This window comes from Carcharodon carcharias, chromosome 13, assembly GCF_017639515.1.
Source record: "Carcharodon carcharias isolate sCarCar2 chromosome 13, sCarCar2.pri, whole genome shotgun sequence".
In the NCBI taxonomy this organism is placed as follows: domain Eukaryota; kingdom Metazoa; phylum Chordata; class Chondrichthyes; order Lamniformes; family Lamnidae; genus Carcharodon; species Carcharodon carcharias.
The window spans coordinates 15465632-15493223 of record NC_054479.1 but is presented as its reverse complement, the minus strand read 5'-3'; the positions used below and the strand labels follow the sequence as shown (position 1 = coordinate 15493223).

General features: G+C 47.7%; 1 protein-coding gene across 1 annotated transcript in view; it reads left to right on the top strand.

Annotated features, from left to right (window-relative positions):
- LOC121285705 (seizure 6-like protein) overlaps window positions 1–27592 on the top strand; it is a 247482-nt gene that overhangs the window by 60772 nt on the left and 159118 nt on the right. Inside the window, exons 7-9 of the mRNA XM_041202396.1 lie at window positions 1381–1547; window positions 6347–6541; window positions 12276–12414. Coding sequence (XP_041058330.1) covers window positions 1381–1547; window positions 6347–6541; window positions 12276–12414 — 501 coding nt within the window. The remainder of the gene's footprint in view (window positions 1–1380; window positions 1548–6346; window positions 6542–12275; window positions 12415–27592) is intronic.

Below are 27592 nucleotides of genomic sequence, written 5' to 3'. Positions count from 1 at the left end.
GCTGGAGGTTCTAGTAAGTGACCTTTAACTAGCTCCTTGCAGGCACATAGCTGTTTTTAAAAACTCAATTCTGTGATCTAATTTTTTAAGCAGTCCTCAGAGCTATATCAAACTTGGATGAATAAGCCATTAACACTTTCTATGGGTTTTGCACCTGGCTTTAGACACAAATACTTTTCACCACAATTAGCAAACAGAAGGATAGTGTTCATTCGGGTGAATCAAGAGTCTAAGCCTTCCTCCTGCCATTGATGCATTATATTGGAAGCTTCAGTGTACTGTTTGATTGGATGTTAGTTTAGTAATTAAAGTTTTGGATAAACATATGACTGTAACTTTAATAATACAGTGTTGTAAGATCACATGATCTGTGTAAACTAATGAGTCATTAGCGCGGGGAACCTCTACAAGGGAGTTCTTCTTTAGTAATGGTGTTTGATGCACAGGTGTAGTTGCTGCTGCTATCTTGTAAATAAAGTTCAATGTGTCCGGCAAGAAAAGTTGTCTGGAAGATCAACTCTATAACAGTTACTGAGTTAAAATAGTGAAATATTCTACAGACACAAGAAAGATCAGGATAGGGTCACTAATGAATGAACTAAGAAAGAAACTCATTAGTAATAAAAGTGAAATTGCAGAAGTCTTAAATAATTACCATGCCTTGGTATTTATCATGGAAACTAACGTGGACATGGCATTAGAAGAAGAAATTTAAAAGGATATCGAGACATTTAAGATAGAAAGGAGGGAAATCATTGATAAACTATCAAACTTAGAGAGATAAAACCTCTGGTCCACATGAATTACACCCACACCTCTTAAAAGAACCTTGGATAGATCACACCTGAGGTACTCTGAACATTCTGGTCTCCATATTATAAAAATGATAGAGAGGCACTTGAGAAGATTCAAAAAGGATTCACTAGGATTATACCAAAACTGAGAGATTATGCCTATCATCAAAGATCAAACAGGCTAGGGCTCTTTAGAAATGAGAAGAAAAAGGGATGGCCTGATAGTGGTCTTCAAGGTTATGAAAGGGTTTGACAGAGTAAATGTAGAAAAGCTGTTTCCAATGCAAGTGAGACCAGAACGAGAGGCCATAAATTTAAGATAGTCACTAATAAATCCATTAGGGAAGTCAGGAGGAACGTCTTTCCAGAGAGCGGCTAGGGTGTGGAACTTGCTACCACTGGGATTAGTTGAGGTGAATAGCATAGATGTATGCAACAGCAAGCTAGATAACTACATGAGGGAGAAAGGAATAGAGGAGGCTGGGTGGGAGCATAAAAACTGGCAAGGCCATATTGGACAGAATGGCCTATTTCTGTGCTGTAAATACTTTGTAACCTGCATTCGATTTTCTTCTCTATTAATCAGACTAATCATCTACAGTGGAGAGGGTGCCTTCTCAACAGCTATATACGATTCTTCAAAGAATGAGTACTTCCCTCTGGAAGGTTTGATCAGCAATGAACCCTTTGTCCAGATTGAATTCACTTCCGATGGAACTAAGACAGGAGGAGGGTTCAACATTCGATATGAAGGTATGAATAACCTTTCCATTTCAAACGCCTCAGTCATGGGATAGGAAAGGAGTCCAATGTATGGGAAGAATGTTTTACCCATTCATTGCAGCCAGGGAGAGGACAGGAGTTGATTTACTACACAGTTCTGCAGCACAAACGACCTGAATTCAAAGCCAGTCCAGGGATGATAGTGTGAGAATACTGTAGATGAGGACCTTACAATGGTAATACTACCTCTTCAAGCAATAAAACTAATGGACAAAATTTTGTGGACCTAACCTGCAGCTTTGAAGGTGAAGGGGTTTGCCCAATGCAGTGCGTGACCTGTCCGCCCCTACCTGTCTCTCATTTTACAGGGGAAGGCAGAGAGGTTGGGTGGCCAGCCCACCCTTGGGCCTATTGGGCTCCTTAATGGCCAGTTAATGGCCACTTTAGTGCCTCACCCTGCCCCGCCACTATTTTACCCACGGCAGGGGGAGGCCCACACCAAGGGGTTAGCCAGTCAGCTTTAGTTGCACGAGCAGGTGTCGGGCAAGAGGGTGGACATCTTTGGGTGTCCCCTGTACCCATCAGAGGCAATAACCCAAGGTAATACCCTGCTTTAACTCTTCCCCCCCCCCCCCCTCCCCACCCCTGGCCTCCAAACTCTGGCACCCAACCCCCCTCCCTCCCCACGTTGCAGCCTGCCAGTTGGGCTGATAACATGGACTTACCTTCAGTCTGCGTTGCATTCAGTCCTCTTCTTCAGGGACTGACTGTAGTCCCAGCATTGACCACCACTCGAAGCTGACACCCCAGAGACTACAGAACAGCTGGCCAATTGGATTGGCCAACAGCTCTCTTAGATAGGACTTACCCCTCAGCTGGTGGCTCTTCACCAGTTTACATCAAACATAAAATGGCTGCAGGACAGCCAATATGGGGGGGGGGGGGGGGCGGGTGCGCGCGCGTTCCTTGCCAACTCTTCGGGTGGTGAGGAGCAAAATCCCACCATCCGAAAATCCTGCCCAAGTGTTTGAGACCAGTCTTCAAGTGGATAGCACAAGGAAACGATGAGATCCTGAGATTAAGCAAAGAAGTGGCGATGAGAATTGATTCAGTGGAATTAAGATTGGCTCTTTAACCCCTTACTCAGTTACACTGGATAGTATAGTATAAAGAATAAAAGAGTGCTATAAATTGTATAAACTAAGTACTGGGGTTAATTTCCAGAGTAATGGAACTGAAAAGCAGAGAAGGTGCTGCACAGAACTCTGAACGTAGGATTGTAAACCATTTAGCCCCTTGAGCTTGCTGTGCTGCCACTCAATGAGATCATGCTAATCTCCAATCTAACTACATTTACCCACTTTTCCCCCATATCTCTTAATACCTTTGGCCACAAAAAACCCATCAATCTCTGTTTTAAAATTAACAATCAATCTAACACCAATTGGAATTCAGGGAAGAGTTTCAAATTTTTATTGCCTTTTGTATGAAGAAGTGTTTCTTAATTTCATTCCTGAAATGTCTGGTTCTCATTTTTGTCTAAGGCCCTAGTTCTAGGCTCCCTAGTTCATGGGAATAGTTTCTCCAAATCCACCCTGTCTGTTCCCCTTAATGTCACGTAACCTTTGATCAAATCATTCTCTAGCTTTCAGTTTGGTTAGTCTCTCCTCATAGCTTAATACTTGGAGTCACCATTGCTAGTAACTAGACTACATTCCCTCCAAGGCCAATATCTCTTTCTAAAGGTGCAAAGACCAGAACTGATCTCAGATTTGTTCTAACAAGGGCTTTATATAGATTTTTTTATTCATTCATGGGATGTGGCCTAGGGATTGCCCATCCCTAATTGCCTTCATTGAGAGGGCATTTTGGAGTCACATGTAGGCCAGACTAGGTAAGGTTGGCAGATTTCTTTTCCCTAAATGGTATCTGTAAACCAGATGGGTTTTTACAACAATCAGCAGTGGTTTCAGGGTCATCATTAGACTCTTAATTCCAAATTTCTTTTATTTAAGTCAAATTTCACTATCTGCCATGGTGGGATTTGAACCCAGGTCTCCAGAGCATTATGCTGGGTCTCTGGAATACTAGTCCAGTGACAATACCACTATACCCCTGTACCTGAAGCTTGGTCAGACCACATTGGAACACTTTTTGCAGTTCTGGCCTGCATATTACAAAAAGAACATAGAGGCCCTGGATAAGGTGCAAAAAAAAAAAAATACAAGGGTGATAACAGAATTGAGAGGTTAGAACTACCATGTAAGTCTGAAAGGGCCCCTGCTCCTTTCTCTGGAAAGTCACTGGTGGTTGAATTAATAAAGATCTTTAAAATTATGAATGGATTTGATCAGATGGAAATGGAAAAGATGTTTCCACTTGTGGGTGAGACCAGAAGCAGGAGCCTGAATAGATGAGAGGCACTAGCAAATCCAACAAAGAATTCAGAAGCAACTTGTATACCTAGAGAGTGGTTAGAATATGGAACTTTTACCCTGTGGAATAACTGAGGCGAATAGCAGAGATGTATAGAAATGGAAGCCAGATAAGTACATAAGGGAGAAAGAAATAAAAAGATGTGCAGGTAAGATTGAATGAAGAGGGATGACTCATGTGGAGCAGTAACACCAGCTGGGCCGAATGGCCTTTTTTTCTACTGTAAATGCTATGTTATTTTGCAATAGTTGTAAAGATAATAGGATAACCTTTGTGACATAACACCTCCAGAATAGAGCTTCTTTAATGGATGGAATATTTTGTGGGCCATCTATCAGGCATGTTACCCAGTGTGCCCATTACAAAGGTGAAAGCATTATATTGTAATTTCGTCATCGATGGGGCTCCTCACTGGAAGCACACATTGGCCACATCATATTTAGCTAAAATACAAAGAGAAAATACACAGCAACTTCCAAAAGGGGAAAGACAGATTGAGGTAAGCTGTTTGGCGGATAAGCGAGTCCCCTTAGGGAATTGACAGAAACAAAGTAAGCAAGGAAGAGGAAAAAATAAAGAAGGGTCATATTTGGCTTTAAAAAAAGAGACTTGGATTTATATAGTACCTTTCACAATTTCAGGGTGTCCCAAGGTGCTTTAAAGCCAATGAGATACTTTTGACATGTTCTCAATTTTATAATGTAGGATACAGCAAGATCCCACAAACAGCAATGTGATAAGAACCAGCTAATGTGCTTTACTAATGCTGATTGAGGGATAAACATTGGCCAGGACACCGGGGATAACTCCCCTACTCTTCTTCAAAATAGTGCCATGGAAATGTTTACATCCACACAAGAGAACAGACAGGGCCTTGCTTTAACACCCCATCTGAAAGACAGCACTGCAGCACTCCCTGCTGTAAATTCTGTGTTATTTTTCAATCTTTTCTTATTAATTCATGAGGTGGGCATCACTGACTAGCCTAGCATTTATTGCCCATCCCTAATCGCCCTTGAGAAGGTGGTGGTGAGCTGCCTTCTTAAGCTGCTGCAGTCCATGTAGTGTAGGTGCAACCACAGTGCTGTTAGTGAGGGAGTTCCAGTAAAGGAACAACGATATATTCCTAAGTCGGGATGAGTGGCTTGGAGGAGAACTTCCAGGTGGTGGTGTTCCCATGTATCAGCTGCCTTTGTCCTTCTAGATGGTAGCGGTTGTGGGTTTGGAATGTGCTGCCTAAGGAGCCTTGGTGAGTTCCTGCAGCACATCTTGTAGCTGATGCACACTGATACCACTGTGCGCCAGTGGTGGAGGGAGTGAATATTTGTGGATGGGGTGCCAATCAAGCGGGCTGCTTTGTCCTAGGTGATGTCAAGCTTCTTAAGTGTTGTGGCAGCTGCACTCATCCAGGCTAATGGAGAGTATTCCCTCATACTGCTGACTTGTGCCTTGTAGATGGTGGACAGGCTTTGGGGAGTCAGGAGGTGAGTTACTCGCCACAGGATTCCAATAATTGTAAAGATAATAGGGTAGCTATTATCTTCTGATTCACAGGTGAGTGAGCTACCCTTTGAGTTATAGGTGACTACTGTTCCTGTCATGAGGAAGTAATAATTTGGTCTACCAGCCTGCAAACCAATTTGCCTCATCAGATGATGACTGACCTGCTATCTATTGCAGCATCTTTTCAGGTGTCCTGACTGTCATTTATCCCTCAACCAACATCACTAAAAAAAACTGATTATCATTACATAACTATTTACAGGACCTTGCTGGGTGCATTTCTTTCCTTTATTCTTTCATGGGATGTGGGCATCACTGAAAAGGCCAGCATTTGTGCCCATCTCAAATTGCCCCTTAAACTGAATGGCTTGCTAGGCCATTTCAGAGGGCAGTTAAGAGTCAACCACATCACTGTGGGTGTGGAGTTACATGTAGGCCAGACCAGGTAAGGATGGCAGATTTCCTTCCATAAGGGACAAATGGGTTTTTACAACAATCGATGATAGTCATTACTGAGACTAGTTTTAAATTTCAGATTTGTTAATTGAATTTAATTGCACCAGCTGCCTTGATGGGATTTGAATCCATGTCCCAAAGCATTAGGCTGGGCCTCTGGATTGTGAATCTAGTGACATCACTACTATGTCACATTCCTACTGCACAACAGTAGCTTCAGTTCATACATATTGCATTGGCTGTAAAGCACTTTGGAACATTCTAAGGACATGAATGGAGCTATGGGAATGGAAGTTCTTTCTTTTACTACTATTTCTATTTCAGATTCTCTATTTGTAGCTTTCTATATACTATGTTTATATATATATATGTATGTATACACACAAACATACTTAGTCTTGACATCAAGTAAGACATGTCTTGCCTTTCCCCAGCCTTCGAGCGTGGACACTGCTTCGAGCCTTACATGCAGAATGGGAATTTCACAGCAACCAATCCTTCCTACAGTGTAGGGTCAGTGGTGGAGTTCACATGTGACCCAGGTTACACTATGGAACATGGATCATCTGTCATCGAGTGCATTGACATCAGGGAGCCATACTGGAATGAAACTGAACCACTTTGCAGAGGTATAAAAGCTTCTGGGCGTAGTGATGAGAGGAAGGATGTAATATATGGTTGAAAGATTTATTTATTTTGCACATTAGCAATGCAGTGCAGAGGACAGTCTGTAATGCTGTTATTATAATCTCCAGTGATGGTGCTTTTATAGGCCCCTCATGTAATTTCACCAAATTGTATCTTATTTTACTGTTTAGATAGATAATTGGCTGGAATGAAAAATCATCATGGTGGAGGTGCTCAATGGTGATTATGATACAAATAGAGCAAGTAATCATAATTCATAGCACTGTTATAAATAATCACTAAAATAAAAGTATAAAATAATAAAAGGATTGCACAATTATGAACATTCCAGTATACAGATAATTATAATACATTGCAAAATGCAAGTCTTCTTAATTTACAGAACAAAAAATGTACTGCTGCACTCTGCATGTCATATTAAAGTCCATTGATCGTATGTTGTCAGGTTGGGTTCCTTAAATTCTCAATCATTTACAGACTATTTATGAGTTTTATAAAATAGGGGATTCTTTATTTCTTCATATGTTCCAATGGCTTCTTTTAGTTAACTAGTCATTAATAATATTCTATTTATAAAACAGGATATCACATCAAAACATTCCATAGCTTTTCACCTTTGGAGTGGAAGAAAGGTTGTTTTGTGGTTAACACAGGGTGATTCCGAACCAACGCCTGCAATGAGCTGAATGATTGGTCAGTGTGGTTCTTGGCTGTATTAGTCGTTGGAAGAATGCTAGCAAAGACAGCCGGAAAATTTACAGATCTTTATTTGAATAAGGCAACATCCCTCTGAGGCAGAGGGCAGGATTTTGGGTTTTGGGTGAGGACCCCCAACATCAGGGTCAAATGGGGATCCCGACGCACACTGTTCCGGGAGCAGTAACCCAGCAGTGATTTTTCCTGCGTTGGCCAATCAGTGATCAGAGGGTGCTCTCTCCTTCCAATTAGAGATGGCGGGTGGGCTCTCAAAGTTGGAGGGCCAGTAGGACGACCTCCGGCGCAGAAGGGGCTGCAGCCTGCCATTGGAGGTAAAGGAGGGAGAGAGGGAGCCGCCATCAAAATTTTGAATTAAAAAACGGCCACAGCTGCCAGGCCCCCCACCACCGCATGGAGAGCGAGCCCCAACACAGGGCAGCCTGCAGCCGCAGCTATGGCCACGTAGGTAGGAAGGGCCTCAAAGCCTGCCTGGAGCGCTGGCCCCCTGTCTGACGCTAGGAAACTGTCTCCAGGCAGCTGACCTGTTCCCCAAAGACACGGGGAGCCCACACGCTGACTGGAAAATTCCAGTCGGCCTCTGACAACTGGTCTTAAGCTTACCTTAATTGGCTACCCACCATTTGCAGGCAGTTAGCCTTTCCACTCCAATCTTACCCCCAGGAAAATGACCCAGGAGCGGAATAGCACTGGGAAACCAGCACGCCAAGCAAACTTACACGCCTGCCCGCCACCTTTCTTGTCCCCATATTGGGATAAAACTTCTGTGTTGTGTGTTCGGGTGGAATTGTGTCGGGTGTGGGGGGGGCGTTCAAAAAGGAAATGGGGAGGCTACAGGCTCAACATGTTCCCTCTAGGGTGATGGGAAGGAGTAACAAGACCAGAGAACCATGGATGACCAGAGATATTCAGGATACGATGGGAAGGAAAAGGGAGGCTTTTAGCAGGTACAAGGCAGGCAAATCAGCGGAGGCATTAGTGGAGTACAGAAAGTGCAGGGTGGAGCTTAAGAAAGCAATTAGGAGAGCAAAGAGAGGATATGAGAAAGCTCTGGCTGGTAAAAGTAGGGGAAATCCCAAGATATTCTATAAGTATATCAATGGGAAGAGGATAACCAGGGAAAGAGTAGGGCCCATTAGGGACCAAGGGGGCAATCTATGGGTGGAGCCAGAGGACATCGCTAGAGTGTTGAACGAATACTTCACATCCGTCTTCACCCAAGAGAATGAGGATGAAGGTATCGAACTCGGGGAGAGAGACTGCGAGATTCTTGAGCAAATTGATATAAGGAGTGACAAGGTACTGGAGGCGTTGGCAGGCTTAAAAGTGGACAAATCTCCAGGTCTGGATGATTTGTGTCCCAGACTGCTGAGGGAGGCAAGGGAGGAGATTGCAGGGGTTCTGATCCAAATTTTTAATTCCTCTCTGGCCACGGGGAGGTGCCAGAGGACTGGAGAACAGTTAATGTGGTTCCGCTATTTAAGAAGGGTGGTAGAGATAGGCCAGGGAACTACAGGCAAGTGGGTCTCACGTCAGTGGTAGGGAAACTATTAGAGAAAGTTCTGAAGAAAAGAGTCTATCTCCACTTGGAGAGGCACGGTTTGATCAGGGATAGTCAGCATGGCTTTGTCAGAGGGAGGTCATTCCTAACGACTTTGATTGAATTTTTTGAGGAGGTGACCAGGTGTGTAGATGAGGGTAGTGCAGTTGATGTAGTTTATATGGATTTCAGCAAAGCCTGTGACCAGGTCCCGCATGGGAGACTTATAAAAAGGCAAATGCACATGGGATACAGGGTAATTTGATAAGATGGATTCAAAATTGGCTTAGTTGTAGGAGACAGAGAGTGATGACAGAAGGATGCTTTAGTGACTGGAAGCCAGTGTCCAGTGGCGTACCACAGGAATCTGTGCTCGGTCCCCTATTATTTGTCACTTATATAAACAACACAGATGACTATGCGGGGGGTAGGATTAGTAAATTTGCGGATGACACAAAGATTGACCGGGTGGTTAACAATGAGGTTGAGTGTCTTGGGCTAAAGGAAGATATAGACGGGATGGTCAAATGGGCAGATAAGTAGCAGCTGGAATTTAACCCCGAAAAGTGTGAGGTGATACACTTTAGAAGGAGTAATTTGACAATGAAGTATTCAATGAACGGCATGACACTAGGAAGTTCTGAGGAACAAAGGGACCTTGGCGTGTGTGTCCATAGATCTCTGAAGGTGAATGGGGCATGTTAATAGGGTGTTGAAAAAGGCATTTGGGACACTTGCTTTTATCAATCGAGGCATAGATTACAAAAGTAGGGAGGTCATGTTGGAGTTGTATAGAACCTTGGTGAGGCCACAGCTGGAGTATTGTGTGCAGTTCTGGTCGCCACATTATAGGAAGGATGTGATTGCACTGGAAGGGGTGCAGCGGAGATTCACCAGGATGTTGCCTGGGATGAAACATTTAAGTTATGAAGGGAGGATGGATAGACTTGGGTTGTTTTCGCTGGAACAGAGGGGCGAGCTGATCGAGGTGTACAAGATCATGAGGAGCATGGATAGGGTGGATAGGGAGCAGCTGTTCCCCTTAGTTGAAGGGTCAGTCACAAGGGGACACAAGTTCGAGGTGAGGGGCAGGAGGTTTAGGGGGGATGTGAGGAAAAACTTTTTTACCTAGAGGGTGGTGACGGTCTGGAATGCACTGCCTGGGAGGGTGGTGGAGGCGGGTTGCCTCACACCCTTTAAAAAGCACCTGCATGAGCACTTGGCACGTCATAACATTCAAGGCTATGGGCCATGTGCTGGTAAATGGGATTAGGTAGGTAGGTCAGGTGTTTCCCATGTGTCGGTGCAGACTCGATGGGCTGAAGGGCCTCTTCTACACTGTGTGGTTCTGTGAATTGTCTGGCCCCATTGGCCGCGGGTGTGAACAGACAACATGGCAAGAAGGCCAAAAATCAGTTTCATGCCATCATGAAACCAGTTTGCGATCATTCGCTCTGCACGTCAGGAACCTAATTTCAGTACTTTAGCATTTCATTATAAGCCCTGCTCATCAGAATCATCCTCCCACGCTGGATCATCCGGGTACACCAGCATTTCACAGCTGCACATAAGCGACGTGCACCTGGCAACCTGCACCTTACTCAGGACTTCAAGGGTTGTTTGCCCACCTTGTTTCGGGCAGTCCTCACGTTTATCAGCGCCAGGCTTCGCAGTCAGCGCCACCTAACTTTTAGGGGGTGCTCAGGAACAGGTCTCTACCTACCAGACCCACGTGAGGTGGGGGTGGCTTTTCAATGGCTGCAGGGCTGGGTCTAGCTTCGGGAAGTGGGAGAAGTGGCCTCAGGCAAGAGGAGAGGCTGCAGGATGAGGGAACTACTGGGAGTATCCCAAGGTGTGTGTGGGGACACATTATTTGTGAGTTGAACTTCTGGGATAGCCAGAAAAGAGAGAGAGAGAGTATTAGATGCAAGACTCCAAAGTTAAAGAATATTAAAACCAGAAGAGTTCTGTCTGGAGGGGTCTATGCTTAAGATACTAGCGAAGCCTGTGTTGAAACCGTGGAACGGGATGGAGCAGATTTGAAGGGACAGTTTTGCCAAAAATAAGTGGAAGATCCAAGAAATCTCAATCCTTACGTGAATCTTTGAAACAATACTCAGACCAAGAGGTTAATCTTCCCACTCCTGATAAGTATCTGACTTGAGTTATTGGGGATGTAAGTCAAATGGGTGTAGAAGAAAGTCTGAGTTAAGAAATTTGGTTTCGGTTATAAGTAAATGTGTTCATTATACTTTTAAAGATAATGAAGTGGCTATTTAAGATAGAGTGTAGTTATTAGTATTTATGTTCTTTTATTTTGGTATGGTAAAATTCTTTTGTTTTAAACCATGCACCTTGTGGCTTCGTTCTTTTAGTAAATATCTGGGTTTTCGGATTCTTAAAAAACCTAAACACGTTACTGGTCTCTACCGCAATCATAACAAGTAGGCAAATGTAGCAGCCACTTTACACACAGGCAAGTCTTACAAACTCTAATGAAGGAATGGCCAGTTCATCTGTGTTAGTGCTGTTGGTTAAAGATTCACCTTTCATGGCACGTCCAAATCTCTGCCTCAGCACCAAGTAGTAACAACAGTGCTCAACTTTTTAATCAGGTTAAAGGGCAACTGAACAAATTTGCATTAAAATAATGACCTTTCTTGACCTTAGGACGTTCCAACGAGCTACTTGGCCAGTTAGAGTAAGTATTTCTGAAATGAAAACAGGAAGCACCCAGCAGGTGAGGCAGCATCTGTGGAGAGACAGACAGAGTTAACTTTTCAGGTTCAAAGTCCTTTCATCAGATAAAGAGAAACTGTTTCTACCGGCAGCTGGGTTGGTTACCAGAGGACGCAGGTTTAAATATTTCTGAAGTGTTGTAACGTAAGGAACACCTGCGATTTGGACAAAGTTGTCCACCTCCTGTCCCCCAGTAGGGGCTAAGAATGTAAGAAATAGGAGCAGGAGTAGGCCATTCAGCCCCTCGAGACTGCTCCATTATTCAGTAAGATCATGGCTGATCTGATTGTGGCCTTAACTCTACTTTCTTCCTTCACCAACAACACCCCCCAACCCCGACATCCCCCCTCCCTCCCCTGCAGCCAACGCCCCCCCCCATTCCCCTACCCCCACTCCTTAACTCTTAACTCCCTTGTAAATCAAAAATATGTCCACCTCACCTTGAATATATTCACTGACCCAGCCTCCATTGTCCTCTGGGGTAGAGAATTGCAAAGATTAATGACTCTCAGGGAGACGAAATTCCTCCTCATCTCAGTCTTAAATGGGAGACCTCCCCCCTTCCTCTCTCCCCCTGCCCCCCCCCCGCCCCCCCGAATATGATGTTTGTCCTCAGTTCTAGATTCCCCCTCAAGGGGAAAAGCACCAGAACCCTGTCAACAATCACTGAGTGGATGTGCGTCCCTCATATCGTTGTTTCACTCTCCTCTGCTTCGTTTTAGCGGTCTGTGGTGGGGAGCTGTCCAGCCCAGCGGGAGTTATTCTCTCTCCAAACTGGCCTGAACCGTATGATGAAGGAGAAGACTGCATCTGGAGAATTCATGTCGGAGAGGACAAGCGAGTGTTCCTCGATGTTCAACTGTGAGTGTGTGGCGGCAATGTGCTTATTTATCTTTGGGAAGGCAATATGAAGGGCTAAGCCCTGTACTACAGGGCACCACCAATCATTCAAAATGATGAGGGCTTTTGATACAGTAGACAAACAAACTATTCCCATTGGCAAGAGGGTTCGTAAACTGGGGACATAGATGTAGGATAATTGGCAAGAAATGGGGGTGGCGGTGAGGAACTGAAAAGAACCTTCTGTGCAGTGGCAATCATCACTGGATTGCCACTCTGCTCCTTTTTACTTACCTCGGCCTGGAGCTGCACATTTCTCACTCTGACCTCCATCCTGGGCCGAGTGAGAAACATCCAATGCAGCTGCTCCTTGGAGTCCTTCAGTGCAGGGCAACAGCATAGGGAGAACTGAAACCATGTGCCCTCTTTTACAGCTCTAGCTGCCATAAACCAATAAGTTTAAAGGTCCCAGTCACTTTGACAGGAGGGGAGCTAAGTGTGTACGGTAACTGGGTAGGATGGGTCGGGGCGGGGGTGGTGGTTGGGTGGTCAGGGGACTGGCGGCGGGGAGTCGGGTCATCAGGGTGGGTGGGGGCAGGAGTCGGATGGCCGGGGGATAGTCAGGGGTGGGGCGCGTAGTCAGGTGGTCGAGGGAGTTGGGGGTGTTGGGTGGTCAGGGAGTTGGGGAGGAGGTTGTCAGGGGGCTAGTGGAGTGGTCAGGAGCTGGGTCCGGTAGGTAGTCTGCTAGTCAGGGGGAATGGGACGTGGTCGGGTGGGGTGGGGGTGGGTGGGGATAGTTGGGGGAGGGGTGAGGCGGGGAGGGGCCAGTGGTGAGGTCGGTGAGTGTCAGTACCATAGTTACCTATGAGTTAGAAATGGTTTTAATCCATCTAACCTTTTCCTGGGCACTAATTCTGCTCGGAGAGTCGGAATCATCAGGAGCCTCCGACTTTACATCAGAGTTTCAGAGGGTTCCAGGAGCAGAATAATTGCCTAGTGGAAGTTGAAACTTCCCAGGCAACTTCCATGCGGTCCTTGTGTGGGGGGTGCCCCGCACATCTTCCGGGATGCCTCCGGAGTACAAGCCCTGTGAAACGGAAGATCTGGGCCTTTAATCTTTGTGCACAATCAGGAATACACTGCCTCCCAGGTTGGCGAAAGCGGATTCAATAGTAACTTTCGAAATGGAATAGAATATAAACTTGAGGCGGAGGAATTTGCATGACTATGGGCAAAGAGAAAAGGGAATGGGACTAATTGGATAGCTCTTTCAAAAAGCCAGCACCAGCAAGATGGACCAAATGGTTGCCTTCTGTGCGGAATGATTCGATGATTAAAAGAGATTCTGGCTTAGAAATTGGATCAGTGAAGACTGATCTGGATGCAGCTGAGGTTGTACACACCTTAAAGAGGCAGCAAGGCTGACAGCAACTTAACTTGGTCGGCCAGTCTCATTCGTATGTTACCAGTGAGCTGCAGGTACATCAGCAGAGGCATTGCGTGGTCGCTGTGCTGGGGGTGGAGAGGGGGATTGGCGCAGTTGGGATGTCAACTGTGAGTATAAAATCAGTCCGCAGACAGTGGTCATTATAAATGAAAGATATGCATAACCACAGTGCTCTCTTAGAAGGTGTCTCTTACCTTACCTGATCTGGTAACATCGTTCAACTTCTTTCTGTACGGCATGATTTGGTTTAGTTGGCACTGATTGCCTGGATTGTCACCTTCTATTCCTCCACACAAGCTCTCCTTGAACCCTGCAGCACCTCATACAGAAATAAAGAATCCCCCTCCTCTTCTTGACCTCCGGCAACAGCACTTCTAATTCTCCTATATGTCAATCTGTGTACATCTGTATCCCCATCCAAACCTCCTTCACATCTCCTTCCAGCCTGGCTGCAGTAAAAATAACTAAGACGATGCCTGTTCCTTAAAGTAGGCCTTTTAAACCCAGTCTGTCCTGCAAGGCGAGCTCCCAACTAAGGGATTTCTGGCATCTGAAGCTATTATAACGAGGCTGACTCCAGGACTTACAGCAGGGCCCAAGATGTAAGCTCAAGGGGACATGAGTCACCCATCAGTTTGCCTCGTCCTCCTATCGGAAATTCAGCCTTCTAACTAAAATAGTCTGACCAGAGATGGTAGCAGTCAAAGGTGAAAGGACAAGGAGAGAACAAAAGCATAAGAAAAGATATTTTTTAGATTTTGTATCACCTCACTTCCGTCACCCAGTTATTAGCAGTTGTGTCTTCAGCCCTCAGCCATAAGCTCTGAAATTCACTCCTTAAACTTTTCTGCCTCTCCAATTTTCTCTCTTATTTTAAGATCCTCCATAAACCTATGTTTTAGTTGCTCTCCTAATATCTCCTTTGGCGTGGTATAAATTTTTAATGTCTGATTTTACCAGAACAACTGCTTGGATTTATATAGCGCCTTTAACATAGTCAAACATCCCAAGGTGCTTCACAAGGAGCATTAGCAAAGAATATTTGGCACTGAGCCACAAAATTAGATATTAGGGCGGGTGACCAAGTCCTTGGTCGAGGAGGCAGGTTTTAAGGAGCATCTGGAAGGAGTCGAAAGACAGTGAGATTTAGAGAGGGAATTGCAGACATTAGGACCCACACAGCTAAAGGCATGGTCATGAATGATGGAGCGATGGAAAATCAGATGGGCAAGAGGTCAGAATCACAGGAGTGCAAAGATATCGGAGGAGCTAGTGGAGATTACAGAGATAGTGAGGGCCAATTAGGCCACAGAGTGATTGGAAAACATGGATAGGAATTCAAGTTGCCGAACTGGGAGCCAGTGGGGGTCGGGGTGAATGGGTTAACAGAACTTTGTGCGAGATGGCATACGAGCAGCAGCTCGAATGGGTGAGTAAACAGAGGGAACGAGAGCATTGGAACTGTCCTGCCTTGGGAGATTTTCCTGCTTTAAAGATTTTTATATGAATACAAGCTGTTCCTGTGGTTAGATTGCACAGCAGAGATGTCTACAAAATGGAACCATGACAGCCAGGCTTCAGGGATGAACTAGCACTCAGAGATTTCCCCGCTGTTCATTAATTGATATGACGTCTAATGAATAGTGGTAGATCGATCTGCTCTGGCTTCCTATTGAACTAAATACCCAGTAAAATGCAACACTGACCAGTTACCAGAAGCATGGCAAATTTGACTTTACAGCTAATGGTTAAACACCTCACTTAACAACTGTATTGGAACATAGACAGCTGAGGAGAAATAGAATTTTGCCACAGTTTATTCTCATCTTCCAAGCCAGTGCTGCAAATATTAGAAAGTAAAAGCAATGCACTGCAGATACTGGAAATTGGAAATAAGAAGAGAAACAGTTCAATCGGTGTGGCTCTCTAAATTGTCAGGCAGCTTATCAGACATCCAGCACTGGGCGAACAGAAATTTCCTCCAATTAAATTTTGAAAGACTGAATCCGTTGTTGTCAGCTCCAGCCGCAAAATCTGCTCCCTTGCCGCCAATTCCAATTCTCTCTCTGGCAACTGTCCAAGGCTGAGCCGGTCTGTTCATAACACCAGCGCTATAATTGAAGCACGTATCCGCACCATCACTAAGACGACCTATTCCCACCTCAGTGACATCACCTGTCTCCGCCTTGCCACAGCTCTTCTGCTGCTGAAACCCTCATCCATGCCTTTGTTCCCTCCAGACTTGACTGTTCCAGTGCACTCCTAGCCAGCCACCCATGTTCTTCCCTCCGATGGCATAGTGATATTGTCACTGGACTAGTAATCCAGAAACTGAGGGTAATGCTCTGGGGACCTAGATTCAAATCCTCCCATGGCAGATGGTGGAATTTGAGTTCAATAAATTAGCTGTTTCCAATATGTTAACTTCCCGCCTTGCTCATCCTACCCATTTCAGGGGAAGGGTTAAAGTCCCAAAGCGCTTTACAGTCAATGAAATACTTCTCATGTACAGCCACTGTTGTGCTGTGATTTGCACACTGTAAGTTCCCAAAAATAACAGCAATGAGATAATGACGATCTGTTTTTAGTGATGTTAATTGAGGGATAAATATTGGCCAGGACACCAGGCAAACTTCCCTGCTCTTCTTGACAATAGTACCCTGGGAACTTTTACATCCACCTGAGAGAGTAGACAGGGCCTCAGGAAAGAAGGCACCTCCAACAGTGCAGCACTCCCTCAGCACCACACTGGATTTTTGTGCTCAAGCCTCTTCAGTTGGACTTGAACCCATAACTTCTTGACTCTGAGGCAGGTTACCTACCCACTCAGCTGTAGCTGACACAAAGGGGCGGATTTCATGTTCCCCCACCAGGGGGCTTAAAGGCAGGAGGCCAAGTAAAGTCCAGTGGGTGGCCTTCCCACCTTCCTGCCCCCCACCTGAATGAAATTTTACAGGACAGAGGGGAGGCATCAAGTATCACATTCACCCTTGGGCATAGTGAGGTCCTTAAGTGGCCAAGGGGAGGCCCACACCATCCGGGAAGCCTGGTAGCTTTAGCTCATGGGCTGTTGTTGGGTGAGAAGGGGGACATCCTTTGCAGGCCACTGGGCCCATTAAAGGCACCAGCCCACCCACTCAACACCCCCCCACCACCACCACCACCCCAGCCAAGGTCATCCTACCTCTCCTTAACCTCCTTCCTGGCTGCTTGAGCCCCCCCCCCACCCCCAACACCACCGACTGAGATCCTTGCCCCACACTTACCTGGGCTCCTCAGCATGGTGGGACTGTGTGTAGTCCCAGCACTGGCCACACTCCAGGCTGGCGCCACTAGGACTACAGAGCTGCCGGCCAAACCGATTGGCTGGCAGCACTCTAAGGTAGACTTCCTCCAGAGATAGGGGGCGCAAGTCTCACCTTGAAGCAAGTAACTCCCAATGTTAAATTGCTGTGGGGCAGCGATCGGGATTGTGAGTTTTGGGTGGGGACCGCGATGCCCCATAAAATCCAGCCCTAAGTCCTAATAAATCACTGGCTTGTGCCCAATTCTGGGCAGTGCACTTTAGAAAGGATGTTAAGATCTTGGGAAGGGTGCAGAGAAGATGTACTAGAATGGAACTAGGGATAAACTATTGTTGGCTACATGGAGAAACTCCCCAAAGCCTTCCCACAAGGCACAAGTCAGGAGTGTGATGGAATGCTCTCTGCTTGCCTGGGTGAGTGCAGCTCCAACAACATTGAGGAAGCTCAATGTCACTCAAGACAAAGCAACCTGCTTCATCAGCACCCCATCCACCACCTTAAACATTCACTCCATCCACCACTGGCATACAGTAGCAGCAGTGTGTACCATCTACAAGATGCACTGCAGCAACTTGTCAAGCCTCCTTCAACAGAACCTTCCAAACTTGCAACCTCTACCATTTAGTAGGACAAGGGCAGCAGACACATGGGAGCACCACACCCTTCCAAACAGCACGATATCCTGACGTGTAACTATATCGCCGTTCCTTCACTGTTGCTCTGTCAAAAACCTGGAATTTCCTCCCTAACAACGCTGTGGGAGTAACTACACCAGATGGCTCACCACCTCTTCCTCGAGGGCAGTTAGGGATGGGCAATAAAAGCTGGCCCAGCCAATGATGTTCACATTTCATGAATGAATTGAAGAAAAAGACTGGGAAGCCGGGATTATTCTCCTTGGAGCAGAGGTAGTTAAGGGGAGATTTAATTGAGGTGTTCAAAATTATATAGGATATATGGCACAGAAAGAGGCCAGTCAGTCCAACCAGTCCATACCAGTGTTTATGCTCCACTCGAGCCTCCTCCTACTTTTTTCTCGGCCATATCTATCATCATAACCCTCTATTCGCCTCTCCCTCATATGCTTGTTAAGTTTCCCCTCAAATACATTTATACTATTTGCTCCATCAATTCCCTGTGGGTGCATCCATATTCTTCCCAACTCATTGGGTTAAGAAGTTTCTCCTGAATTCCCTATTGGATTTCTTGGAGACAATTTCATATTGATGGCTTCTAAATGATGAGAAGGTTTGGTAGAATAAATAAAAAGAAATGGATTTCAGAGGCAGAAAAGCCAGAGGGCTTGGATTTAAAGCTATTGGGAAAAGACTTGGCGGTGAGGAGAATTTTTGTTTAATGGCGCAGGTCAAAATGATCTAGAATGCACAGCCTGAAAGGAGGGTGCTGGCTTTTCTTGGATGAGATGGTTAACGGGGCAGATTAAATACAAAAGTGTGCAGACTCCTTAACATCACAAGGGATGAGGGCTTTATGTCTTTTTAAGATCACATTGTATAGAAAGGAACTATGTTTGCATGAATTGCTTGTGTAATCCTACCTGTGAGAAAAGGCTTTACACTTCCTCCGTCAGCTTATTGTGTTTAATACTTGATAATTATAATCCGGTATTGAGGTAGGCAGCACTTTTGCAAACTTTTTTTTTGCAAAAATATACTTTATTCATAAATCTTCAACAACATTTCAAACCATTTCAAAATCACCATCACAAAAATACAATCAGGTTCAACTTTTACAACATGAATCACAAGGTGTATCAGTACAAACAATGAATATTACAATCAATAGCAGACATACATTTTAATCTGTACAGCCTGAGGGGCTCTTTACAGTTCCCAGCCCCCCAGTGCACTGTGGCAGAAAGGTCTTAGGCAGCGACCCTTCCCCATTGCGCCTTTGCAGCAGCTGCCCTAAGCTTTAGTGCGTCCCTCAGCACGTAGTCCTGGACTTTGGAATGTGCCAATCTGCAACACTCGGTCGGGGACAACTCTTTGCGCTGGAAGACCAACAAGTTACGGGCAGACCAAAGAGCGTCTTTCACCGAGTTGATGATCCTCCAGCTGCAGTTGATGTTTGTCTCGGTGTGTGTCCCTGGGAACAGCCCGTAGAGCACAGAGTCCTGTGTCACAGAACTGCTCGGGATGAACCTCGACAGAAACCACTGCATCTCTCTCCAGACCTTCTTTGCAAAGGCACAATCCACAAGGAGGTGAACAACGGTCTCTTCTCCACCACCACAGACACCTCGAGGGCAACGTGCCGAGGGGGTGAGACTCCTTTTGCAAACTTTTTTTTTGCAAAAATATACTTTATTCATAAAACTTCAAAAACATTTCGAAACTTTTTAAATCACCATTACAAAAATACAAAGGTTCAACTTTTACAAACTGAAAACACAAGGTGTATCAGAAAAAACAATGAATATTTCAATCATTGGCAGACATACATTTTAATCTGTACAGACTGAGGGGCTCTTTACAGTTCCCAGCCCCCCAGTGCACTGTGGCAGAAAGGTCTTAGACAGCGACCCTTCCCCATTGCGCCTTTGCGGCGGCTGCCCCAAGCTTAACTGTGTCCCTCAGCACGTAGTCCTGGACCTTGGAAAGTGCTAGTCTGCTACATTCGGTCGGGGACAACTCTTTGCGCTGGAAAACCAACAAGTTTCGGACAGACCAAAGAGCGTCTTTCACCGAGTTGATGATCCTCCAGCTGCAGTTGATGTTTGTCTCGGTGTGTGTCCCTGGGAACAGCCCGTAGAGCACAGAGTCCTCTGTCACAGAACTGCTCGGGATGAACCTCGACAGCAACCACTGCATCCCTCTCCAGACCTTCTTTGTAAAGACACAATCTACAAGGAGGTGAACAACGGTCTCTTCCCCACCACAGCCACCTCAAGGGCAACGTGCAGAGGGGGTGAGACTCCTGGCATGTAGGAAGGATCTTACAGGGAGGGCCTTTCTCACCACCAGCCAAGCTACATCTTGGTGTTTGTTGGAAAGTTCTGGTGATGAGGCATTCTGCCAAATTACTTTGTCAGTCTGCTCAGGGAACCATCCCACAGGATCCACCCTCTCCTTTTCCCTCAGGGCCTTTAAGATGTTACGTGCCGACCGCTGCCTGACGGACTTGTGGTCGAAGGTGTTTCCCTGCATAAATTTTCCCACGAGGGACAGGTGGTACGGCACAGTCCAACTACTTGGAGCGTTCTGCGGCTCCGTGGCCAGACCCATCCTTCGCAACACCGGGGACAGGTAGAACCTCAGCATGTAGTGACACTTGGTGTTTGCATAGTGAGGGTCTACGCACCGCTTGATGCAGCCGCACACAAAGGTGGCCATCAGTATGAGGGCGATGTTGGGCACGTTTTTTCCCCCTTTATCTAGAGGCTTGTACATTGTGTCCCTGCGGACACGATCCATTTTCGACCTCCAGATAAAGCGGAAGATGGCTCGGGTGATCGCCACCACACAGGAGTGTGGAATGGGCCAGACCTGCGCCACGTACAGCAACAGCGAGAGTGCCTCACACCTGATGACCAGGTTCTTACCCGCAATGGAGAGGGAGCGTCGCTCCCACATGCCCAGTTTCCTTTTCACCATAGACACTCGCTCCTTCCAGTTTCTAACGCATGCCCTGGTCCCTCCGAACCATATTCCCAGCACCTTCAGGCCATCAGCCCTGACAGTGAAGGGGACAAAGGATCGATCAGCCCAGTTCTCAAAGAACATGGCCTCGCTCTTCCCACGATTTACCTTGGCTCCCGAGGCCAGTTCGAACTGGTCGCAGATGTGGATCAGTCTGCGCACCGACAGTGGATCAGAGCAGAAGATGGCGACATCGTCCATGTACAGGGAGACTTTGATCTGAGTGCCTCCACTACCTGGGATCGTCACTCCTCTTATGCCCGGATCCTTCCTGATGGACTCAGCAAAGGGTTCTATGCAACACACGAAAAGAACAGGCGAGAGAGGGCAGCCCTGCCTGACTCCAGATTTAATAGGAAAGCTATCTGATTCCCACCCATTGATTGAGACTGTGCTACTGATGTTAGTGTAGAGCAGTTGGATCCAATTGCGAATTCCCTCCCCAAACCCCATTTTGGAGAGCACATCCACCATGTAGGTGTGCGATATTCTGTCAAAGGCCTTCTCCTGATCCAGGCTGATGAGGCAGGTATCCACACCCCTGTCCTGTACATAGGCAATTGTATCCCTGAGCAGCACGAGGCTGTCAGAGATCTTCCTGCCCGGCACAGTGCAGGTCTGGTCAGGGTGGATCACCAGTTCCAGAGCGGATTTGACCCGATTGGCAATGACCTTGGACAGAATTTTATAGTCCACATTCAACAGTGAAATGCAACCTGTTTATGACCTTAAGCTAAGCTCGTACGTTTGCAATTGTTTAAATTGGGAACTGATACTTAGAAACTTCGCCCCCTCCAAACCTCCCCACAGTCAAGATGGTTTTACCTTGCACTGGTGCTATCGGGCGGAATTTTCCCAGATTTGCACTAAGTGCGGTAGCGGGCAGGTAAAATGGAGTCCTGACCGCTGACGAAAATGGCGGGTTTTCACACTGTATCGTCTCGAGACCACCTCATTATTTATTCACTCCCGCGAAACACATCGTTTCCATGGTGAGTGTGCTCTCATTGGCCCACTCGCCATCACCCCGCTGTTGCATCACTCCGACCGCCATCTTTAAAAGGCAGCTGCCAGCAAAGCGCTCATCGCCACCAGCTCACCACTGCTGCCCAGGAGACATGGCCAGCAAAGGCAAAAAGACTGCAGCCCCCCCACCGCGCTTCAACAATGGGTCCCTTGAGCGACTGCCGGATGCTGTGGGGGCCACCGAGATGTGCTGTACCCCCACTTTGGCTGCAGAATGGGCAGCAAAATCACCAAACTGGCTTGGGAGGCAGGGGCAGTGGTGGTCAGTACAAATGCCCTGCAGAGGTGGACAGCCATCCAGTGCTGCAAGAGGATGAATGATCTTCTCCGTTCTGCCAGGGTGAGTCATTCTTTTAATCACTCCCAACTCACACACTCACAAACCCATCACACACCCAGAGGGCCCTCACTCACTGCCAGTTCAAGGGACATCACCATTCACTGTCTCACACACACCTTCATTGTCCTCACCCCATCCATGGGACCACTCACCACCCACACAGGCTAGGTATCCTTAGCATCTGACCCGGCAGGTGTCCTGACACAACCTCCCCATCTCTATCCATGCAGGACAAACTGGCTCACAACAGGAGGGAAAGGTTGCAGACAGGTGGAGGGATGCCAGAGATCAAAGTCCTGACAGAAGTTGAAAACAGAGCCATCCAGCTGGCCGGCGATGACCAGGACCGGTCCTGTGCTGACGGTGAGGTTGGCGCTGCTCTACCAAGTGAGGATCCAGCAGTGCAACATCCATCAGACAACCATGCTGTGAGTGATGTGTCCTCTTTCACAGGCCACTGCCATGCACTAATTATCTCCCCTTGCTTTCACAGGCACATCTGGGAAACAGCCGACAGAGTCCACGACCCAGGGCCTCCAATCAAGCTCTGAAGAAACCTCTGAAGAGGAATCTGAAGGCCCCCTCCCTGAAGTCCCATCACAGCCTCACCCACACCCTCCACCAGTGCAGAGACACACAGCTTGGTGGGACCTAGCTTTAGAGTAGCCTTGGGATCACAATCTGGTGAGCACATCGCACTTTCTGACCCACAGAAGGTGGAGGCAGGGACTTCCTAGGTCCCCGGCACTCGGAGGACTGCTGGAAGCCAGAACGTTGTTGAGTCCGAGTCAGATGGGGAGCCTCTGCACCCGGTCATACCTCAGTTGCTGGAGCGGCAGAGGCAAGCTCGGGAACATCAGGAAGGGATGTCCGCTGCAATTCCTCAGATTGCAAGGCACAATGGAGGAGTCCATCTGTCTTCAGGCTGAGCTGATAGTGCCGGCATTGCAACGTGCAAACGTCAACACTGGCAGGATGGTGGCTGCCATAGAGACCCAGGTCCAGGATGTCATTCCAGCACTGCTGCTCAGACTGAAATCCATTGCTGATGCCATATTTGGCCTCCAACAGTGTGCACATGAGAGGGGTGCTAGGCAACTCAATCTCACTTTAGCTACCCCTTCCGCTCCCAGAGTCAGCAAGAGGCTCTTGGGCACCCTTGGGAGGAGGGTCAGCAGGTGCACGCTCCGGGGCCATCCACCCAGGTGACTCTGGGAGAGTCTGGCCCATCCGAATCCTCACTCCTTGTGACCTCCGCAGCTCCAGCTTCACAGGCCAAGGAGGGTGCCACTGCCACACAGCAGGACCCTGAAAGCAGATCGGGGCTCTCCAAGTCTCGGCCCTCCAGAGGACATCTGCCAAGGTCATCACAGACAGGGTGTAGCAGTCAGCAGGCTGCCTCTACCTCTGCTGTGGATGTCCGGGGAGCACCAAGACGTAGTGGCAGGGTTAGGAAAGTTAGATAAAAGTAGCTGCACAGCCTGACCACGGGTGTTAATCACTTGTACAAAATGTTCACTATTGTCAATAAACTCCTAAGAATGTTTCCCTGCCTATGGCTCCTTGTTCTGATGAGCAGTGTTCGTGTCACTCAGATGTGAAACCTTTCTGCACAAGATAAAGGCAGGTGTCTCAGTCCAGGGCCTCTTCCCTGTGCTCAGTGCAGCCTTCAGACCAAAGTGATGGTCCAGCCTCACACTCCCTGGACACATTGCTGATGCCTGCACCTCAGCAGTGCTGGTCATTGCTGCCAGAATGTAGTGGGCAGGTGTTACAGTGTTCCATCATTCTCTCTGTGTGCTCTCAGCACCTTTAAGGTGGGGCTGGCCCCCATCACACCAGCATCCGCGACCAGTGATGCTGTGCACCAGCTCCTGAAGGGCTGAGGTGCTGAAGGCAGACACAGGATCAGATGTGTCTAAACTTTCATGGCTGCGTCTCTGACTTGGCCCTGATCATGGAACGCAAGCGAGCTGCCCTCAGCCAGACAGGAGTCAGACATTCTCAGAGGCTATGTGAAGATCTATGGAGTGTCCTCGCTGCAGGTTATCATCATCCTCCTGCAATCGAGTGACCATTCGGGCCTCCACTGCATCTCCATGACAGCAGCATTCTCACAGAGGGTATTGGCGCTCTGATAAGCCAGACTGGAGTCAAACATTCACAAATGCAATGTGAGAATCCATGGGGACACCTCACTGCATGTCGTCATCATTCTCCACAAATCTGGCAGCTATGATGGCCTCTCGAGCAAGCCTGCCTCGTCTAGCCATTGCAAGAGCCTCATTCTTGTCATCGTCGCCACTGAGCACCCCCTCATCTTCATCCCCGCCTGCGCCCTCCTCATCCAAGGAGACCTCCAGCTCCTCCATCTCCTTCTCAGTCAGCTCCTTTCCCAGTTGCAGTGCCAGGTTGTAAAGGGCACAGCAGACAATGATGATGCATGACACCCTCTGTGGACTGTATTGCAGGGCTCCACCAGACCGGTCCAGGCACCGGAATCGCATCTTCAGCATCCCGATGGTCTGCTCCACCAAGTTGTGAGCTGCAGCATAAGCCTCATTATAGTGTCGCTCTGCTGCAGTCTGAGGCTGCTGCACGGGTGTCACCAGCCACAGACTCTGTGGGTGGCCCTTGTCCCCGAGGAGCCATCCCTGTAGCCTCTGTGGACTCTGGAAGATTCCAGGGATCTGTGATCGACTCAGGATGTAGGCATCATGCACACTCCCTGGAAACCGTGCACACACCTGCAGGATGTGTTTCTGATGGTCACAGACCAGCTGCATGTTCAGTGAGTGGAAGCCCTTGTGGTTGATGAAGTCCACAGTGTACAGCGATGGAGACCTGAGCGCCACGTGAGTGCAGCCAATCACACCCTGCACCTGTGGGAATCCCGAGATCTGGGAGAATCCAATGGCCCTTGCATCCTGGCTATTCTGGATGAAATACACAAGGTTGTTGCCATGGAGAAGATGGCATCTGTGATCTCATGGATTCGTTGGTGGGTGGCAGCTTGTGAAATCCCACAGAGGTCACCTGTGGAGCCCTGAAAGGAGCCACTGGGATAGAAATTGAGTGCCATGGTCACTTTCACAGCCACTGACAGTGGATGCCCTCAATGTCCCCTTGGCGCCAAGTCCTGCAGTAAGTGGCAGATGTGAGCCACCAGGTCCCTAGACATGTGCAGTCATCGGCGACACTGGTTCTCAGTCAGCTGCAGGAATGGCAGGCGGTGTCTATAGACCCTGGGTATCGCTAGGCACCGACCAGCCACAGCTCACTGTCACTCCTGGACTGCGTGTGCTGGAGACCCTGCTTCCCCTTCTTCATGAGGCTGCTGCTCCTGCCTTTGCGCAGCCAAGAGCCTCGGTCGCTCCCTCCTCCGTCTTCTACAGTCTCTGTAGGTCACCAGACATACAGCTAGGTCACCAGGATCCATGATCCTGATGTGGTCCTCCTGCAGCATGAAAGAGAGAGGGAGACGTGGCTATCATGGCTGTACTTAACACCTTTCCTGGTCCTGTGTGACTGCCCCTCAATGCTTCCGGGAGAGTGCCGGTCACCCCTCAGATGGCCAGAAATGAGTGTGCTGCATGACTGCCCCGTTAACCTGTGACATGGGAGTGACAGGTCCCAAACCAGGATGCTGAGATTGCAAGGGACTGTGAGCACCTCCAGCAGTGACCGCTACACAACCAGCATTGACGAGGAGATTGTACAACGTGTGCAGTCCCATGCTCCGCGGTCCAATAAAATGGGGGCGGACTCAAAGTCTGTGCTGGGGGGAGGGGGGTAAGGTATGGAGCGCTTGGTGGCCCTTTAGTGCCTCCGTGTTGCTTGATGGGGTGGACAGGCTAGGAGCCTGACCCCAATCACATCACTGTGGCTGCGTCTGATCCGTCTCAGTTGCCGAGGAATGGTCAGTTTATACAGGTGTCCCGAATGCTTGGCCACTTCCCTCGCTTACCCTGCCCCCGCAACCTGTGTGCGGGATACAGCGCCAGGGCAGCACTTGACCTCCCCCCGACTGACAACAGTTGCCTCCGAGGCTGGGAGGCTGCCCCCCCCCCACCCCACAACAGTCGCCTCTGGGGCCAGGCATCAGTTGTCCCCACATCACCCACCCCCACCCCCAGTCACGACCTTCACTCCGTCATGAAGTGGGTCCCGCCATATTTTCCACGCGTGCCGCCAATCACGCCCACCACCAGCAGGCCTGGAAAATTCCGCCCACGGACTCCTAATGCCCAGTCCTCCTGCAATCACCGGCGCTTGCGGAAGTAAACAACTTGCATTTACATAGCAGCCCTAACACAGTAAAATGCCCCAAAGCAAATATCAAACAAAATTAGGCGCTGAGTCACATAAGGAGATACGCAAGGAATAGGTGACCAAAAGCCTGATCAGACAGGTAGGGTTTAAAGGGGGAGAGAGAAGTAAAGTATTAAAAAGCCATAATAAAAACAAAAAAAAATGGTTTTTCCAGCATTTTCTGTTTTTATTTCAGATTTCCCACATCTGCAGTATTGTGCTTTCATTTTGTAATTAAAAAGCCAATTGGGGAAGGGTAGAACTGGAGCCAATGTTTACATGCATTTATTTACAGAGATACACATTACAAACAATCACCCCCCACCCCCCCAACTTACCCAACAACCACAGTTTCAGCCTGTTCCTTTTTATAATCTTTTGATTAAACCAATTAAACTAAATTAACAAAACTAGGAACAAGTTAAGAAACAGCCACTTCTGTTCCTTTTTATACCAGCACAAGTAAAATACCAGTTAATACACAGCATTTGCATGCAATTAATATAAATTAACAGAGAGGTGGAGCTGTTTAAGGAGGGAGTTCCAGAGCTCAGGGCCCAGGCAGCTGAAGGCATGGCCCCCAGTGGTGAAGTGATGAAAATCAGGGATGTGTGAGAGGCCAGAACAGGCCTGAAAAGGACTAGCAGAGAAAATATATATTTTTATTAGGGGTCTGCCCCCATACTAACAACCTTTTCCCTTGGCCTGCTACATACAATGGTCGGGATTTTCCAGCCCCGACATCGGAAGGCATCATCGTGGGCAGGGCTAGGAAGTTTGGAGATGGCACTCCGAATTTCCTCATCCCACCCACGATGATGCCCACTGCTAGCAGGGTGGGAAAATCCCACCCAATGAGCTCAGTAAGCCAGCATGCCTGTGCTTGTGGCTATGCTTGTCTTGTGCTAGTGTTTGTGCTACACTGTGTTGCGCTTGTGGCTCTGTTGGCGTTGTGCATGTGTTTGTGTTTGTGCTTGTGTTGTGCTGTGCTGATGCTGTGCTGGTGTTGTGCTGGTTTTGTGTTTGTGCTGTGCTGGTGTTGTGTTTGTGCTGTGCTGATGCTGTGCTGTGCTGCGCTGGTGTGTTTGTGCCGTGCTGATGCTGTGCT